The sequence below is a fragment of the Oncorhynchus masou genome, unplaced genomic scaffold (assembly GCF_036934945.1).
Source record: "Oncorhynchus masou masou isolate Uvic2021 unplaced genomic scaffold, UVic_Omas_1.1 unplaced_scaffold_12___fragment_6___debris, whole genome shotgun sequence".
Classification (NCBI taxonomy): Eukaryota; Metazoa; Chordata; class Actinopteri; order Salmoniformes; family Salmonidae; genus Oncorhynchus; species Oncorhynchus masou.
In genome coordinates, this window is record NW_027016554.1 from 13,662 (window position 1) to 30,862 (window position 17,201).

The following is a 17,201-nucleotide window of genomic DNA, read 5'->3' on the forward strand; positions in this document are numbered from 1 at the left end:
TATTACCCGTTCCCGCTTCCTTGTCCCCCATATCCCTGCCTTCATCCCCTGGTTCCCAGAGGGGCACTCTGCGACCATCACGGCCACGCAGGCAAAGGAGACCTCCGGGTCGCTTCAGAGACTTTGTTTGTTCCCTCGGGGACGAGGGACTTTGTGGTGGGGGGGCTGTGTAGCGACCCGCACAGACAGCTGTGTGTTATGTGTTAGGCTAGGAGGTGGTTGTGTTGTACTGACCAGCACCCGGTGTTCGCGGGGTCCGACATGTCAATCAACCTGCTATCTGCCAATCACGTGAATGCCTGGAATGTTCTGATGCCGGGCATCATGGTGGTTGGCGGAGTGGCGTGGAGGGGGGTTGGGCAGGGGGGTGGGCATTGGAAGTTAAGACCAGGTTCAGCCTTTATTCTCTCTCTCTTACGTCTGGGCTTCCCAAGAGAAGGTCACGATTGGCTTGTGGGTTATCTGTCATCTTTTGGCGTGTGCTACGGCCCAAACAGTAGCCTGTGTAAAGTTGGTTTAATAAACCGTCAATTCGCAAACTCAAGCCTCTGTCTGGACAATTGTTCATTTATGATCTAGTCAGGTCATTGCAATACTTTACTCATCATATTGTGCTGCTTTCCCCTTTTATTGTAATAATTGCTGAACAAGTTCCTGATCGTGGTAGTGGGACATTTTTTTGAGGGGGTACCTTTTTTTGTTTTGAGCACAAAAGGTATGTGCATGGATCAATGAACTAAGGAAACCAGACCCAGTTGATATTACGCTGGCATCTATTGTCACCACCCCCTTACGAAGATCGGAACTGACAATTGTTTTCAATGGTAAACGGCCTGAGTAATTTATCTTCATTGTATCCACCATCTTTGGTAGGAAGAGACCAATGAAAATGGCGGCGACAGGGTCTACCAGATCCACTAGTGGATTAGGGCAACAATGCAAAGCCAGGCCCGCCGATGTATTGAATACTCGGACACATCCACAGCTGCTGACCCTGGACGAGGCAAGGTGTCCGGTTGGTTCTGAGATTTTTTTGGGGCCCGTAACTATGCCATGTAGCCACTCGGTGTGTCTGCACTGTTTCAAGCGGACTGTGGAATTTACCAGTTTGTGCTGTCCCCTCTGCCGGCTGCGAGTATCCAGCTGGGCCCGTAAACAGTCCCGGGAGAAAAGCCTAGTGAACATCGAACTTTGGGAAATTGTTCGAAAGAGTTATCCACAACGATGCAAGAGAGAGAGACTGTGAGACTTGTGGAGAAGGTATGCTTTTTTGACAACAATTCCGTTTTAGGCTGTTCTGTAGGGTACATACATTTGTATGTCGTAAGGATTTTGTCCAGTGTTCTTAATTTGTTTCCTTTTATAGGCTACCTGCCATTATGATCACGAACACAAAGTAGGAAAGCATATTGGCTTTTTTATTCGCGGCATAAAAAAAAACATTTTTATCGTGGCAAACATTGAAACTGACAGTGGTTAACAATTGTGTTACTTTGTTTTACAATGATATAATTAGGAATTACAACGGTTTCTCGTACATTGTAACACACTCTATTCAACTCGGGGCTATGCGTTCTTCTGTACGCGCCTTGGATGGTCATTCCATAGAACCAGTAGGCTATTGTACAGACAAGGACGGAGAGAGAACAAGACCAGTCAGTTCTGATATACTATTCTAAGCATAGAAAGTTTGGCTGTGACTTGCCCAGGCTTGGTTGGGGCTGGGGTGTTTTTCAATGTAATATGTTAGGGAATTTTGGGAGTACCTGTTCTATCCAGTGGTTCCCAAACCTTTTTGACCCAGCCCTTGTTTTGAGAAAATTTGAGTGATTTTGATAACTTAAATGTTTTATATTCCTCAGATTTTCAGCTCACCTGTTCAGGTATCCAAATCTGGAGAGATCCGACTGGAGTATGGAAAACAAGTAAATGTAATATTGATAATTATAAACTGGGTGGTTTGAGCCTTGAATGCAGAAAGACGTGGTGTATCATACCATGGGTATGAAACATTTATTGTTACTGCTCCAATTACATTGGTAACCAGTTTATAATAGCAACAAGTCACCTGGGGGGGGGGGGTTGATATATAACCAATATATCTTGGCTAAGGACTGTCCTAGCTCTCCACGTTGAGTCGTGCCTAAGAACAGCCCTTAGCCATTGTATATTGGCCATATACCACACCCCCAGGCCTTATTTCTTTTTAACATAGCTATTTACAGAAGTGTTGTACAATGCCCCTAAACCCCTCAAAAGGAGAGAACTATGTGTTTGAGACTTAAATTAGAGAACATTTTAATACATTGATATCATCATCTTATTCCAATTCTCGAATTCTATTGTTGTAGATGGGCACACAACACATTGATTTTAAACAACCACAGGTCATGTGAATGGTCCCTTGGGTTCAGTTCCTATCAGTAAGAAGGCATTTTTATTCTTCAGTTACCAATGAATGAAGAGAAAGAGGAGGGGAGGAGGAAAGTCCTCCACAACAGAAAAGAGGAATGTGGACCACTCAAGCACTTCCAAGATCCTGTTAGTTTTATCTTGTAACAATCATATGAATAAATTGTTGAATAGATTGCTCCGAATGGTATGCCAACACATTGATAAATAAGTGTAAATATGATGCTGAGATATTACAGCCTTTTCTTCCAGTTCTTTGGGTTGCTGTCAGACTCGGAGAATGAAGAACATGTTGGGAAGAGAACCAGAAATGTGTCTGCATTTGTTAGAAGAACAAAGACCTCGGCAGACTTCACAAGAGAGTACTGAAATCCCCTTGCTTCTATTATCAATGTTTTTTTTGGTTTTTTTTACATTGAAGACTGCTTGTAACTGTAATAATGTCATTATTACAGTTGAATAATCGTGTTGCTCGCATTTACTCAATGCTGCAGTATTGATTCTTTGCACACATACATTTTCAAAGCCATTGAACGATTGATGTTACATTGAATGTTTTTTCTACTTATATTCAGTTATTTACTTAGTCCACTTTTCCCTCAGTGGTCTACAGACGAATGTGGTGCAGAGAAGCCAGAGCTGTACTGATACAGAGGATGGAAGGCGAAAAATTAGGGTGTCTACTCATCTTCCTGGACAGGACAAGGTATAAAGCTGGGCTTTTTAAAGGAAGATTTTATTCCCTAAAATGGTCAGATGTTTATTTCTGAAAAGCTTTAAAAAGGTCCTGAACAGTCATTCTGATTCCATGTAAAATAGCCTTTTGAGTGACTAAAATACTGTATATTTTTGGGTAATAGAAAAGCTCAAAATTGTAGACATTCTTTTCTATCATGGCTAAGTTCTCTCTCATGGCTTACTACCAGGAAGTTTGAAAAGAGGCTGAGAGGGCTGGGAGTTTATATTCATGAACTTGTCTTGACTGACAGCTCTTTGATACGCCTACGTCAAGAAACTTTGATGCAAACAACGTTGAAATTGGCATGTCTTTTCTGATGCGGTTCGCAGCAGCACAAACCAATGTGTTGACATGACAACTGCGTCAGTTTTGAACGACCCCCCCCCCCACACACACCCCTTTGTTCCCTTTGTGCCAGTAACTAGCGAACACCAGACACAGATGAAAGGGGAGACCTAAGTATCTTTGCTATATATGAATAGTGTAAACTTTTAATATTTGCTGACACCCTACAGTCAAAATTTGGCACCAGTAGAGTAGCTACAGTGCCTTCAGAAAGTATTCAAAGTACTCAACTTTTTCAACATTTTGTGTTAGAGCCAGAATTTAAAATAGATTAAATTGAGATTTTGTGTCACTTGCCTAAAGTGCATTACGGAAGTATTCAGACACCTCAACCTTTTCCACATTGTGTTATGTTACAGCCTTATTCTAAAAGTGATTAAATGAATGTTTTTCCTTATCAATCTGCACACAACACCCCATAATGAGAAAGTGAAAAATAGGTTCCCTACGGTGAAGCAAGGTAGTGGCAGCATCATGCTGTGGGGATGTTTTTCAGGGGCAGGGACTGGGAGATTAGTCAGGATCAAGGGAAAGACGAGTGTAGCAAAGTACAGAGAGATCCTTGATGAAAACCTGCTCCAGAGCACTCAGGACCTCAGACTTGTGTGACGGTTCACCTTCCAACAGCACAACGAGCCTAAGCACACAGCAAAGACAATGCAGGAGTGGCTTCGGGACAAGTGTCTGAATGTCCTTGAGTGGCCCAGCCAGAGCTTAGACTTGAACCCAATCTAACATATCTGGAGAGACATGAAAAAATAGCTGTGCAGCAACGCTCCCAATCCAACCTGACCGAGCTTGAGAGGATCTGCAGAGATGGGAGAAACGCCCCAAATACAGGTGTGCCAAGCTTGTAGCGTCATACCCAAGAAGACTCAAGGCTGTGATCACTGTCAAAGGTGCTTCAACAAAGTACTAAGTAAAGGGTCTGAATACTTATGTAAATATGATATTTCAGTTTTTTTATGAATTTGCAAAAATTTCTAAACCTGTTTTTGCTTTGTCATTATGGGGTATTGTGTGTAGATTTATGAATGAGTGGGAAAAAAACAATTTTTATATAAAAAAATAATTATATCAAAGTAGAATTATGTTTGACATTTTTACAAATTTAATTAAATGAAAAGCTGACTCTTGAGTCATTAAGTATTCAACCCCATTGTTATCTCAGGCATAACATGTTCAGGAGTAAACATTTGCTTATCAAATCAAATACAACGGGTGTAGAACTTACCGTGAAATGGATTCTTACAGGCCCTTAACCAACAATGCAGTTTAAGAAAATGGAGTTAAGAGATTTACTAAATAAACTATAAAGTAAAAAATAATTATATAAAAAGATCTGAACGGTAACTCAATTTGATTCATTTTTTTCAGCTGTCTTATGATTTGGGTGTAGAAGCTGTTAAGGAGCCTTTTGGACCTAGACTTGGTGCTTGCCCTGTGGTCGGTGACTGGAGCATTTTTGGGCCTTCCTCTGACGTCGCCTAGTATATACCCTACTGTTCAAAAGTTTGGGGTCACTTAGAAATGTCCTCTGCCTTCTAGGCATAGTTGCAAAGAAAAAGCCATATCTCAGACTAGCCAATATAAATAGATTAAGATTGGCAAAGAATACAGACACTGGACAGAGGAACTCTGCCTGGGTGGCAGGGTAGCCTAGTGGTTAGAGCGTTGGTCTAGTAACCAGAAGTTCAAACCCCCGAGCTGACAAGGTATCTGTCGTTCTGCCCCTGAACAGGCAGTTAACCCACTGTTCCTAGGCCGTCATTGAAAATAAGAATTTGTTCTTAACTGACTTGCCTAGTTGCCAGCATCCTGAAGTTGCCTGTTGACATTGAGACTGGTGTTTTTTCGGGTACTATTTAATGAAGCAGCCAGTTAAGGACTTGTGAGGCGTCTGTTTCTCAAACTAGACATTCATGTACTTTGTCCTCTTGCTCAGTTGTGCACCGAGGCCTCCCACTCTTTCTATTCTGGTTAGAGACGGTTTGTGCTGTTCTGTGAAGGGAGTAGACAGCGTTGTACGAGATCAGTTTCAGTTTCTTGGCAGTTTCAGTTTCTTGGCAATTTCTCGCATGGTATAGCCTTAATTTCTTAGAACAAGAATAGACTGCCAAGTTTCAGAAGAAGGTTTTTGTTTCTGGCCATTTTGAGCCTGTAATCGAACCCATAAATGCTGATGCTCCAGATACTCAACTAGTCTAAAGGAGGCCAGTTTTATTGCTTCTTTAATCAACCCAACAGTTTTCAGCTGTGCTAACATAATTTCAAAAGGTTTTCTAATGATTTATTAACCTTTTAAAATTATAAACTTGGATTAGCTAACAACGTGCCATTGGAACACAGGAGTCATGGTTGCTGATAATGGGCCTCTATATGCTTATGTAGAGATTCCGTAACAAATCAGCCATTTCCAGCTACAATAGTCATTTACAACATTAACGATGTCTACACTGTACTTCTGATCAATTTGATGTTATTCTAATGGATAAAAAAATAGCTTTTCTTTCAAAACAAGGACATTTCTAAGTGACCCCAAACTTTTGAATGTTAGTGTAGATCCTGGATGGCAGAAAACTTGGCCCCAGTGATGTACAGGGCTGTACGCACTACCCTCTGTAGTGCCTTGTAGATGCCGAGCAGTTGCCATTCCAGGTGGTGATTCAACCGGTCAGGATACTCTCAATGGTGCAGAAGTTTTTGAGGATCTGGAGACCCAAGCCACATTTTTTTTCAGTCTCTTGAGGGGGAAAAGGTGTCGTCATGCCCTCTTCACAACTTTCTTGGTGTGTTTGGACCATGATAGTTTGTTGGTGATGTGGACGTCAAGGAACTTAACTCTCGACCTGCTCCACTACAGCCCCGTCGGTGTGAATTGTGGTGTGTTCAGCCTCCCTTTTCCTGTCGTCCATGATCATCTCCTTTGTCTTGCTCACATTGAGGGTGGTTGTTGTCCTGGCACCCCTCTGCCAGATCTCTGTCCTCCTCCCTACAGGCTGTCTCATTGTTCTCGGTGATCAGGCCTACCACCGTTGTGTTGTCAGCAAACTTAACGATAGTGTTGGAGTCGAGCTTGCCACGCAGTCGTGGGTGAATAGGGAGTGCAGGAGGGGATTAACCACGCACCCCTGAGGGAACCCCATGTTGAGGATCAGTGTGGCAGATGTGTTATTGCATACCCTCACCACCTGGGGGCAGCCTTTCAGGAAGTCCAGGATCCAGTTGCAGAGGGAGGTGTTTAGTTCCAGGGTCCTTAGTTTAGCTTTTTTGGGCACTATGGTGTTGAACGCTGAGCTGTAGTCAATGAATAGCATTCTCACAAGTCACCTACGTTGCAATCAACTTGCAATAATAGTGTTTAACATGAGTTTTGAATGACTACCTCATGTCTGTACCCCACACACATACACTTTTCTGTAAGGTCTCTCAGTCATGCAGTGAATTTCAAACACAGATTCAAACACAAAGACCAGGGAGGATTTCCAATGCCTTGCAAAGAAGGGCACCTATTGGTAGAAAAGAAAGCAGTTGCCAGAAAGAAACCGCTCAGAGATTTAACCATAAGGCCAATGGTGTCCTTTAAAACAATTCATTTAATGGTTGTGATAGGAGAAAATATTAAGGATGGATGAACAACGTAGTTACTCCATAATACTAACCTAAATGAGAGTGAAAAGAAGTAAGCCTGTACAGAATAAAAATATTCCAAAACATGCATCCTGTTTGCAATAAGGCACTAAAATAAAAGTGCTAAAAAGGTGGCAAAGAAATGAACATTATGTCCTGAATACAAAGCATTCTGTTTTGGGGCAAATCCAAAACAACACATCACTTCATATTTTCAAGTATGGGGGTGGCTGCATCATGTTACGGGTATGCTTATCATCGAAATGGAATAGAGCTAAGCACAGACAAAATCTAAGAGGATAACCTGGTTGTCTGCTTTCCAACAATTTACTACAATAACCTAAAACACAAGGCCAAATATACACTGGACACTTACCAAGATGTTCCTGAGTGGCTTTGTTACATTTTTACTTAAAGAGGCTTGAAAACCTATGGCAAGACATGAAAATGGCTGTCTAGCAATGATCAACAACCATTTTGAATAATTTAAAAAGAATGTGCAAATATTGTACAATCCAGGTGTGCAAAGCTCTTAAACTTACCCAGAAAGACTCACAGCTGTAATTTGCAAAAATTTCTAAAAACGTGTTCACTTTGTCATGGGGTATAGTGTGTAGATGGGTAAGACGTTTTGAATTCAGAATTCAAAATGTGGAGTAAGTCCATACTTTCTGAAGGTACTGTATACAAACCACGCCCCTCCGTAAACTTGCCTTCTCCGCTGTTGGTTACAAGGTGGTACTTATTTAAATTAGGTGGGAGAATATCATAGTTAGGGTGATGTCCAATGTTTCCTCTAAGCTGTGTGTGTGCACAGGACTGCAGGGCAGAAGAAATGCCAGGCTGTGCAGAGGGGCAAGAGATTGAACTTCACTGAGTTCACCACATTAGTTTGCAATATATAGATCAATGTTTTTTTTTCTGTGATCAAATCAACGTTATCAGTGCCTTTTCAATGCAACAAACCAAATCTAACTTTCCTAAGATTGAGTCTGTGATTTTGTTGTAGGCATAGCCAGAGCGCAATGCAGTACAATTCGTCCGGGTAGCCGATGAGTGGTCTTTCAATAACCTGCAAGTGAATGAATGCGCTTTTCAGATCAGAGCTGCACATGTTAACATGTATTGATATTGTTTGCTAGTTAGTGAGTTATTAGCTCAGGTGTAGGTCAGCAATGGGGAGTTACTGCTTCCTACAAGAGCACAAAACATGTAGGCTACATTTTAAGCTGTCTTTAAAAAGGGGCCTTGTTGTAATTTGAGACAGGCTTAAATATGCAAATAAGCCAATGGGCAGAGGGGTAGCCAACAGTGTCTAATTCTCTGCAATAATTCAATTTATTTTGTAAAGTGGTTTCTTGCATCATACAATGCAATGCATGCAATTTACACTCACCTATTTGGCTCATGGTGTTAGACTAAGTAAAAAATCATACATTTATGTCAAGCCCTTCATAATGTTAAAATGTTTTTAAAAGTCTTATGAAATGTAGGCCTGTAATTTGCTCAGTACCCCAAAAATTTTGAGGGAGCATTGGTGATGTCACCCTAATGTCACCCTACCCTTAATAATCTTGCCTCATTGAATCTAAGTGTTTAACATGGGATGGGACCAGTAACTTTATGATCAAACTTGATCAATGTAGAAGCAACAGTAATTTTTTGTGCTTTGGTAATCATGCTTTGATCTGGTTTCGTCAAAATAATCAAATTTCATGAAAAATATGATTTTGAGTTCATGATCTTTTAAAACATTGCTCTTCCTCTTTTTGTTGGTTTGTTGTCTCTGTACAGGCAAGTATTCCTCTCAGCTACAATGCAGGAATCCTTCTGTCCTCTGAGAACAGCCAATCTCTTTTGGCACCCATAATTGTCCAAGACAAGAGGCATAGCTGGCGAGGCGTCATCATGGCTTCATCAACACCTTTTATGGTCCCCCAGTCGAAACAGGAGAGGTCCATTAGCCCTGAGAGCAATGACAGTATCTCTGAGGAGCTGAATCACTTCAAGCCAATAGTGTGTTTGCCGTGCACCCCACCAAAGCGGCTACCTGACGGGCGAGTGATGGAACCCACAATTGTGAAGTCCACCCCACGGAACTTATTCCGCAGCCTGGAGAGGCCCACCAGCTATGAAGCCAGCCCTACTATCCTCCAGGAATGGAAGCAGATAGAGGTGGACCGTCAGTCTGTCAAAGTGACCTCAAAGGGCACCTTGACCAGCCCCATAAACGTGGACCTTGTTTTCAAACCAAGCCCCATAGAGAAGGATGGCAAGCCCTGCAGCTGCGCTCTAGCAGCAAATAAGGGAAAAGAACACTTGGGTAGGTGTGCCAAGACTGATTCCTCTGGGCAAGAGAATGAAATAACTTGTATACATAATAAACAAAGAGTGATATTTTAGCAGGCCATTGGAGAGACGGCCCTCCATCAAAAACAATTCACAAAGTTTCATACTCCATTTGTACCTTTAAACAGTGAGGAGACTAACTGAGTGTGGGGTTTCTTCAGATTCTGTGGTGATACCTGTATCACATTGTGGATCAACTTCAATTAATCAAAATCCAACCTTAGTGTAACGGCGTTCTTGTTTAGTTGAAGGAGAGTCGGACCGAAATGCAGCGTGTAAGTTACTCATGTTTATTTAAAGACGACAAAAACGAACGAACTAACATGAATAACAAAATAAATACAAAAAAAACAACAAACAGAACGAAACCTAATACAGCCTGACTGCAACCTACACAGACAGGGACAATCACCCACGAAATGCAAAGCGAAAAACAGGCTACCTAAATACGGTTCCCAATCAGCGACAACGAGAAGCACCTGACTCTGATTGAGAACCGCCTCAGGCAGCCAACCTAATTAACACACACACACACACACACCCCTAACCAGCTACAATCCCAACTACTACAAAACCCCAATATGAAAATACAATACAAAATAACCCCATGTCACACCCTGGTCTGACTAACTAATAAACTAAAACACACAATACTAAGACCAAGGCGTGACAGAACCCCCCCCTAAGGTGCGGACTCCCGAACGCACCTCAAAACCATAGGGAGGGTCCGGGTGGGCGTCTGTCCATGGTGGCGGTTCCGGCTCCGGACGTGGACCCCACTTCATAAATGTCAATGTTCCTCCCCTTCGCGTCCATAGATAATCCACCCTAACCGCCGACCATGGCCGAATAGTCCTCACCCAGAACCCTACATAATAGAAGGGCAGCTCGGGACTGAGGGACAGCTCGGGACTGAGGGACAGCTCGGGACTGAGGGGCAGCTCGGGACAGAGGGGCAGCTCGGGACAGAGGGGCAGCTCGGGACAGAGGGGCAGCTCGGGACAGAGGGGCAGCTCGGGACAGAGGGGCAGCTCGGGACTGAGGGGCAGCTCGGGACTGAGGGGCAGCTCGGGACTGAGGGGCAGCTCGGGACTGAGGGGCAGCTCGGGACTGAGGGGCAGCTCGGGACTGAGGGGCAGCCCAGCACTGAGATGAAGCCCAGCCAGGAAGTTGAATCCGGCAGATCCAGGCTGACTGGCGGATCCTGGCTGACTGGCGGATCCTGGCTGACTGGCGGATCCTGGCTGACTGGCGGATCCTGGCTGACTGGCGGATCCTGGCTGACTGGCGGATCCTGGTTTACTGGCGGATCCTGGTTTACTGGCGGATCCTGGCTGACTAGCAGATCTGGAAGAGTCTGGTTGACTGGCAGATCTGGAAGGGTCTGGTTGACTGGCAGATCTGGAAGAGTCTGGATGACTGGCAGATCTGGAAGAGTCTGGATGACTGGCAGATCTGGAAGAGTCTGGATGACTGGCAGATCTGGAAGAGTCTGGATGACTGGCAGATCTGGAAGAGTCTGGTTGACTGGCAGATCTGGAAGGGTCTGGTTGACTGGCAGATCTGGAAGGGTCTGGTTGACTGGCAGATCTGGAAGAGTCTGGATGACTGGCAGATCTGGAAGAGTCTGGATGACTGGCAGATCTGGAAGAGTCTGGCTGACTGGCAGATCTGGAATGGTCTGGCTAACTGGCAGATCTGGAAGTGTCTGGCTGACTGACAGATCTGGCTGCTTCATGCTGACTGACGGCTCAGGCTGCTCCATGCAGATTGACAGCTCTGGCGGCTTCCTGCAGATTGGCAGCTCAATGCAGACTGGCAACTCCATGCAGACTAGCAGATCTGGCTGCTCCATGCAGACTAGCTGCTCCATGCAGACTAGCAGCTCAGGCTGATCTATGCAAACTGACAGCTCTGGCTGCTCAAGGTAGACTGGCAGCTCAGGCTGCTCTATACAAACTGACAGCTGTGGCTGCTCAATGTAGACTGGCAGCTCAGGCTGCTCTATACAAACAGGAGGCTCCGGCAGCGCTGTAGAGGAGGAAGGCTCTAGAACCGCTGAACAGACGGGAGACTCCGACAGCGCAGGAGAGGGAGAAAGCGCTGGCTGCGCTGAAAAGACAGGAGACTCCAGCAGCGCTGTAGAGGAGGAAGGCTCTAGAACCGCTGAACAGACGGGAGACTCCGACAGCGCAGGAGAGGGAGAAAGCGCTGGCTGCGCTGAACAGACAGGAGACTCCAGCAGCGCTGTAGAGGAGGAAGGCTCTAGAACCGCTGAATAAACGGGAGACTCCGACAGCGCAGGAGAGGGAGAAAGCGCTGAACAGGCGAGGCGCACTGAAGGCCTGATGCGTGGTTCTGGCACTGGTGGTATTTGGCCGAGGACACGCACAGGAAGCCTAGTGCGGGGAGCTGCTACTGGAGGGCTGGGGTGTGGAGGTGGTTCTGGATAAAGGACAGGCACAGGAAGCCTGGTGTGAGGAGCTACTACCGGAGGACTGGTGTGTGAAGGTGGCACAGGATGGACTGGACTGTGAAGGAGTACTGAAGAGCCTGAATGCAGGACTGGCACAGGACGTGCAAGGCTAGGCTGGTACTCAGGAGGCTTAGTGCGTGAGGCTGGCACACTTTCCACCAGCCGACTAACACGCACCTCAGGACTAGTATGGAGTGCTGACCCAGGTGCCATCAAATCCCCGACACGCTCCGTCGGCCGAATATTATATCTAAAGCACCAAACTAGCAACTCCCTCATTAGACTCTCCTCCAATTTTCCCATTAACTCCTTCACAGTCTCTGCTTCGCTCACCTCCAACACTGGTTCTGACCTCTTCCTTGGCTCTTCACAATAAACAGGGAGAGTTTACTCAGGTCTGTCTCCTGACTCAGCCACTCCCCCTGATAGCCCCCCCCCAAAAAAATGTGGGGCTGCTTTTCGGGCTTCCATCCACATCGCCGTGCTGCCTCCTCATATTTGCGCCTCTCCGCTTTAGCCGCTTCTAATTCTTCCTTGGGGAGGCGATAATCACCAGGCTGAGCCCAGGGTACTTTTCCGTCCAGTTCCTCCTCCCATGTCCAATTCTCCAAATGGTGTAGCCTCTCCCACTGAAGCTGCTTCTGTTGTTTCTCGTGTAGCTCCCGTTTGCGCTGCTCCTGCCTGTTGACGCGCTGCTCCTGCCTGTTGACACGCTGCTCCTGTTTACTCTTCGCCTGCTGCGCTTTAGGGCGGCTACACTCTTCTGGTTTAGCCCAGGGTCCTCTTCCGTCCAGGATTTCCTCCCATGTCCAGAAATCCTTATAACGAGGCTCCTCTTTACGAGGCTCCTCTTTGCGCGGCTCTTCTTTGCGCTGCTCCTGCCTGTTGACACGCTGCTCGGTCCGAGTTTGGTGGGTGATTCTGTAACGGCGTTATTGTTTAGTTGAAGGAGAGTCGGACCGAAATGCAGCGAAAAAGCGAAAAACAGGCTACCTAAATACGGTTCCCAATCAGCGACAACGAGAAGCACCTGACTCTGATTGAGAACCGCCTCAGGCAGCCAACCTAATTAACACACACACACACCCCTAACCAGCTACAATCCCAACTACTACAAAACCCCAATATGAAAATACAATACAAAATAACCCCATGTCACACCCTGGTCTGACTAACTAATAAACTAAAACGCACAATACTAAGACCAAGGCGTGACACTTAGTCCCACACAATATAAATGACAGTGTTAGGGGGTGCAATCTTAAATCAAAGGACTCACAGGATCAGAGAAAATATTTGGACAATAGAAACGGTGCCCGGAACAAACCTACCTCGAGGGGTAAGAAGAGGAGCCAGAAGACAAAACACCTGGAAGAGACCGAGTCTGGACTCAAGAGGCCAAGATCCCAGAGCCAATATGGTTTCAATATAGATTGTGCACAGGCTGACCTGTACATTCAACAGGTACAGCAAGTGAGTGAGGATAGAGAGCGAGCGTTGAATCTTCAAAGACAGTTTGACAGGGAACAGCAACAAGTAGACAAGCAAAATACCTGTTTTGACAAGTACTTTCTCCAGTCCTGCAGTGAAAACAGAATCGAATGCAATCCACGTAGACCAGGAAGAATTTCCAAAAGGAATGAGCACTTTTATTGCAATTATTAAATGGTTATTCTTGTGCTTTTTTAAATTATTAAAATCTGCCAACTTCTTGCATACAAGAACTAAACTGTTTTTGCTGACCATGTTCCAAATTCAGTGCTTTTAAAGATTAACTTAGATTTAGTTTCCACGAACATGATTTTGCTGAACATTATTATTTTCTTCTCATTTGCAGTTACTCGTGACAGAATGTAAAAACACTACATCATATATTTCTGCAGTTAATGCACTGAGAAAAAAAACTAAAGGATTCACGGCATGAATCATACATGACCCTGAACACAAAGATGTTGTGTTGATTCATACTGTGCAGACACTTGAAAATCTTTGTGTTCAGGGTCATGTATGATTCTGATTCTAGCTCAGCCAAGGATGTGGACACAAGATCTAGCACTATTACTTTGTCAGACCCTTCATTCAGATTCCCATTAACCCAGAACAGTACAATCCTATTGATTATTTCATGATCCACATGTTCCTTTCTGCACCAACGATACTTTGCCCTTAGCACCTCTGTGATGTTTTGGGAAACACCTTGTACCATCTTAGTGCATTAGGAATGAGTGAAACCTTGCCCAGTTTATATCCTTTGGCTCAGCTAAAATATTTTGCACACAGACGGTGTCCATTGGCACCTCAATCGCTCTAAATCTCATTGCCTTCTGTAGCAGAATTTATTTGACATAATTTGGTATTATTTTTTAGTTGAAGGTATATTCAGCGATGTGGTTTTACCATGAACAGCTGGGTGTCTTGCGACACAGAGTTGCAGAGATTATCAAATTTAAGTCATATTGATTTGTGTCTGTCAATGTTAGATAGTATTTGCCAAAGTAGTGGTTAACATTGCAGAAACCCCATCAATAAGATTTAACGATCTGACAATCTGGACAGAAAAACTGCAATGCAGGCAGCCTGAAACGTGTGGGTGTTGAGGTATACAGCCGCTCACACTCTTCGGTTGCACTGCAGCTCCTGGTCATGTCAGATTGTTGAGTTAAAGGATCAGTGTGGACAGGTTAAATATATGCAATGTGTAAACTCTGCTGAAAACTATTACAGTAATATTGGAAAGGGGTACAATGTTTTTTGGAGGATGATTTTCTGATCAAATTCAATACCGGTCTGTTTTCTGTATGCCCACACTTCTACCTCAACCCTCACTGTTGCGATTTTGCATTTCTCTCAAATGATTTATGCCCTCTTATTGACTACTACAAACTAAAATGGCTCTATGCATGTGCATGGTACAAATTTACAAAGCTGTAGCACTGCTAAAGCTCATAGTTTTGATCTATATTAATTATAGGTTATAGTATGGTGGTAATTAGGATAACTGTTTTATGCAATATTTCTATTGGAGAATCCACATTAATATTTATTTTATTTATCCATTATTTTACCAGGTAAGTTGACTGAGAACACATTCTCATTTGCAGCAACGACCTGGGGAATAGTTACAGGGGAGAGGAGAGGGATGAATGAGCCAATTGTAAACTGGGGATTATTAGGTGACTGTGATGGCTTGAGGGTCAGATTGGGAATTTAGCCAGGACACCGGGGTTAACACCCCTACTCTTACGATAAGTGCCATGGGATCTTTAATGACCTCAGAGTCAGGACACCAGTTTAACGTCCCATCCGAAAGACGGCACCCTACATAGGGCAATGTCCCCAATCACTGCCCTGGGGCATTGGGGTATTTTTTTTAGACCAGAGGAAAGAGTGCCTCCTACTGGCCCTCCAACACCACTTCCAGCAGCATCTGGTCTCCCATCCAGGGACTGACCAGGACCAACCCTGCTTAGCTTCAGAAGCAAGCCAGCAGTGGTATGCAGGGTTAATCAGCATTGTTATTTTTCAAATCTTTGAGTTGTACTTACTATATTGTTTGAGACGCTTATTCAAAGGGCTATTATATTTGATCTGAGAAATGTCTTTCCATATTCTATTTGATTCTTGTTTTTCTGAAGATATATTTTTTTTCAATGGCATATGCCAAAATATTAGCTTTAATGTCCATTACTACTTAAACGTTTAAGTATGAGATATTGCAATATTAATATGCACATTATGTACACATACTTGTATACTTTTTTGTACATACAGTTTAAATAATCAGATGCATATTTTAGTATTGGAGGGGAAGTTGGTGCCAAATGGAAATAGGTTAGTGCCAAATGGTTGATTTCTATCGACTGTCATACATCTGCAGTTTTTTGTTTACTTTCCTGATTTAAAGATTAGGTTATTTATTCTTTATAGTAATCAGAATGTACCACTTGTATAGCCTACATGATTCACTGACAGCGCTGTACTTTGAAGGAAACAACTTGTTCCGATCATGTCCATTCACATTCTGAAGGAACTGTGAAACACAACCCATTCAAACGGAACGGAGACCTGAAAGACTTTCATTCAAGCTTGTCTCATTTTCACTTTAAGTATGTAAAGAGGTTTGCACACACAGTTGAAGTCAGAAGTTTTTACATACACCTTAGCCAAATACACTTAAAATAAAGTTTAAATGTATGTCAGAATAAATAGCTGAGTGATTTTATTTCAGCTTTTATTTCTTTCATCATATTCTCAGTGGGTCAGAAGTTTACATACTAATTGAGTGTATTTAGTAGCATTGCCTTTAAATTGTTCAACATGGGTAAAATGTTTTGGGTAGCCTTCCACAAGCTTCCCACAATAAATTGGGTACATTTTGGCCGATTCCTCCTGACAGAGCTGGTGTAACTGAGTCAGGTTTGTAGGCCTCCTTGCTCGCACACACTTTTTCAGTTTTGCCCACAAATGTTCTATAGGATTGAGGTCAGGGCTTTGTGATGGCTACTCCAATACCTTGACTTTGTTGTCCTTAAGCCATTTTGCCACAACGTTGGAAGTATGCTTGGGGTCATCCGTCCATTTGGAAGACCCATTTGCGACCAAGCTTTAACTTCCTGACTGATGTCTTGAGATGTTGCGTCAATATATCCACATAATTTTCCTTTCTCATGATGCCATTTATTTTGGGAAGTGCACCGGTCCCTCCTGCAGCAAAACACCCCCACGCTTCACGGTTGGAATGGTGTTCTTCAGCTTGCAAGTCTCCCCCTTTTTCCTCCAAGCATAACGATGGTCATTATGGCCAAACAGTTCTATTTTATTTAATCAGCCCAGAGGACATTTCTCCAAAATGTTTGATCTTTGTCCCCATGTGCAGTTGCAAACTGTAGCCTCGCTATTTTATGGCGGTATTGAGCAGCTGCTTCTTCCTTGCTGAGCGGCCTTTCAGGTTATGTCGATATAGGACTCGTTTTACTGTGGATATAGATACTTTTGTACCTGTCTCCTCCAACATCTTCACAAGGTCCTTTGCAGTTGTTCTGGGATCGATTTGCACATTTCACACCAAAATACATTCACCTCTAGGAGACAGAATGCATCTCCTTCCTGAGTGTTATGACGGCTGCATGGTTCCCATGGTGTTTATACTTGCGTACTATTGTACGTGGTACCTTCAGGCATTTGGAAATTGAGTGGTTGAAAAATGAGTTTTATTGACTTCCGGCTTCAACTGTATGTTATTCTGTGTTT

At 43.8% G+C, this 17,201-nt stretch overlaps 1 protein-coding gene across 1 annotated transcript; it reads left to right on the plus strand.

Annotated features, from left to right (window-relative positions):
• Nucleotides 1-936: 936 nt before the first annotated feature.
• Nucleotides 937-16,840, plus strand: LOC135538813 (E3 ubiquitin-protein ligase RNF169-like). Its single transcript, XM_064964740.1, has 7 exons — nucleotides 937-1,008; nucleotides 1,863-1,931; nucleotides 2,449-2,541; nucleotides 2,665-2,774; nucleotides 3,016-3,118; nucleotides 8,921-9,477; nucleotides 16,828-16,840. The coding sequence occupies exons 1-7, from the start codon at nucleotides 937-939 to the stop codon at nucleotides 16,838-16,840; spliced, it is 1,017 nt and encodes a 338-aa protein (XP_064820812.1).
• Nucleotides 16,841-17,201: the final 361 nt, after the last annotated feature.

Coding starts and splice junctions, on each gene's coding strand:
- LOC135538813 (XM_064964740.1), top strand. CDS start 937: ATGCAAAGCCAGGCCCGCCGATGTATTGAATACTCGGACACATCCACA. Junction 1,009..1,862: donor CTGACCCTGGACGAGGCAAG/GTGTCCGGTTGG, acceptor TATATTCCTCAG/ATTTTCAGCTCACCTGTTCA. Junction 3,119..8,920: donor ATCTTCCTGGACAGGACAAG/GTATAAAGCTGG, acceptor GTCTCTGTACAG/GCAAGTATTCCTCTCAGCTA.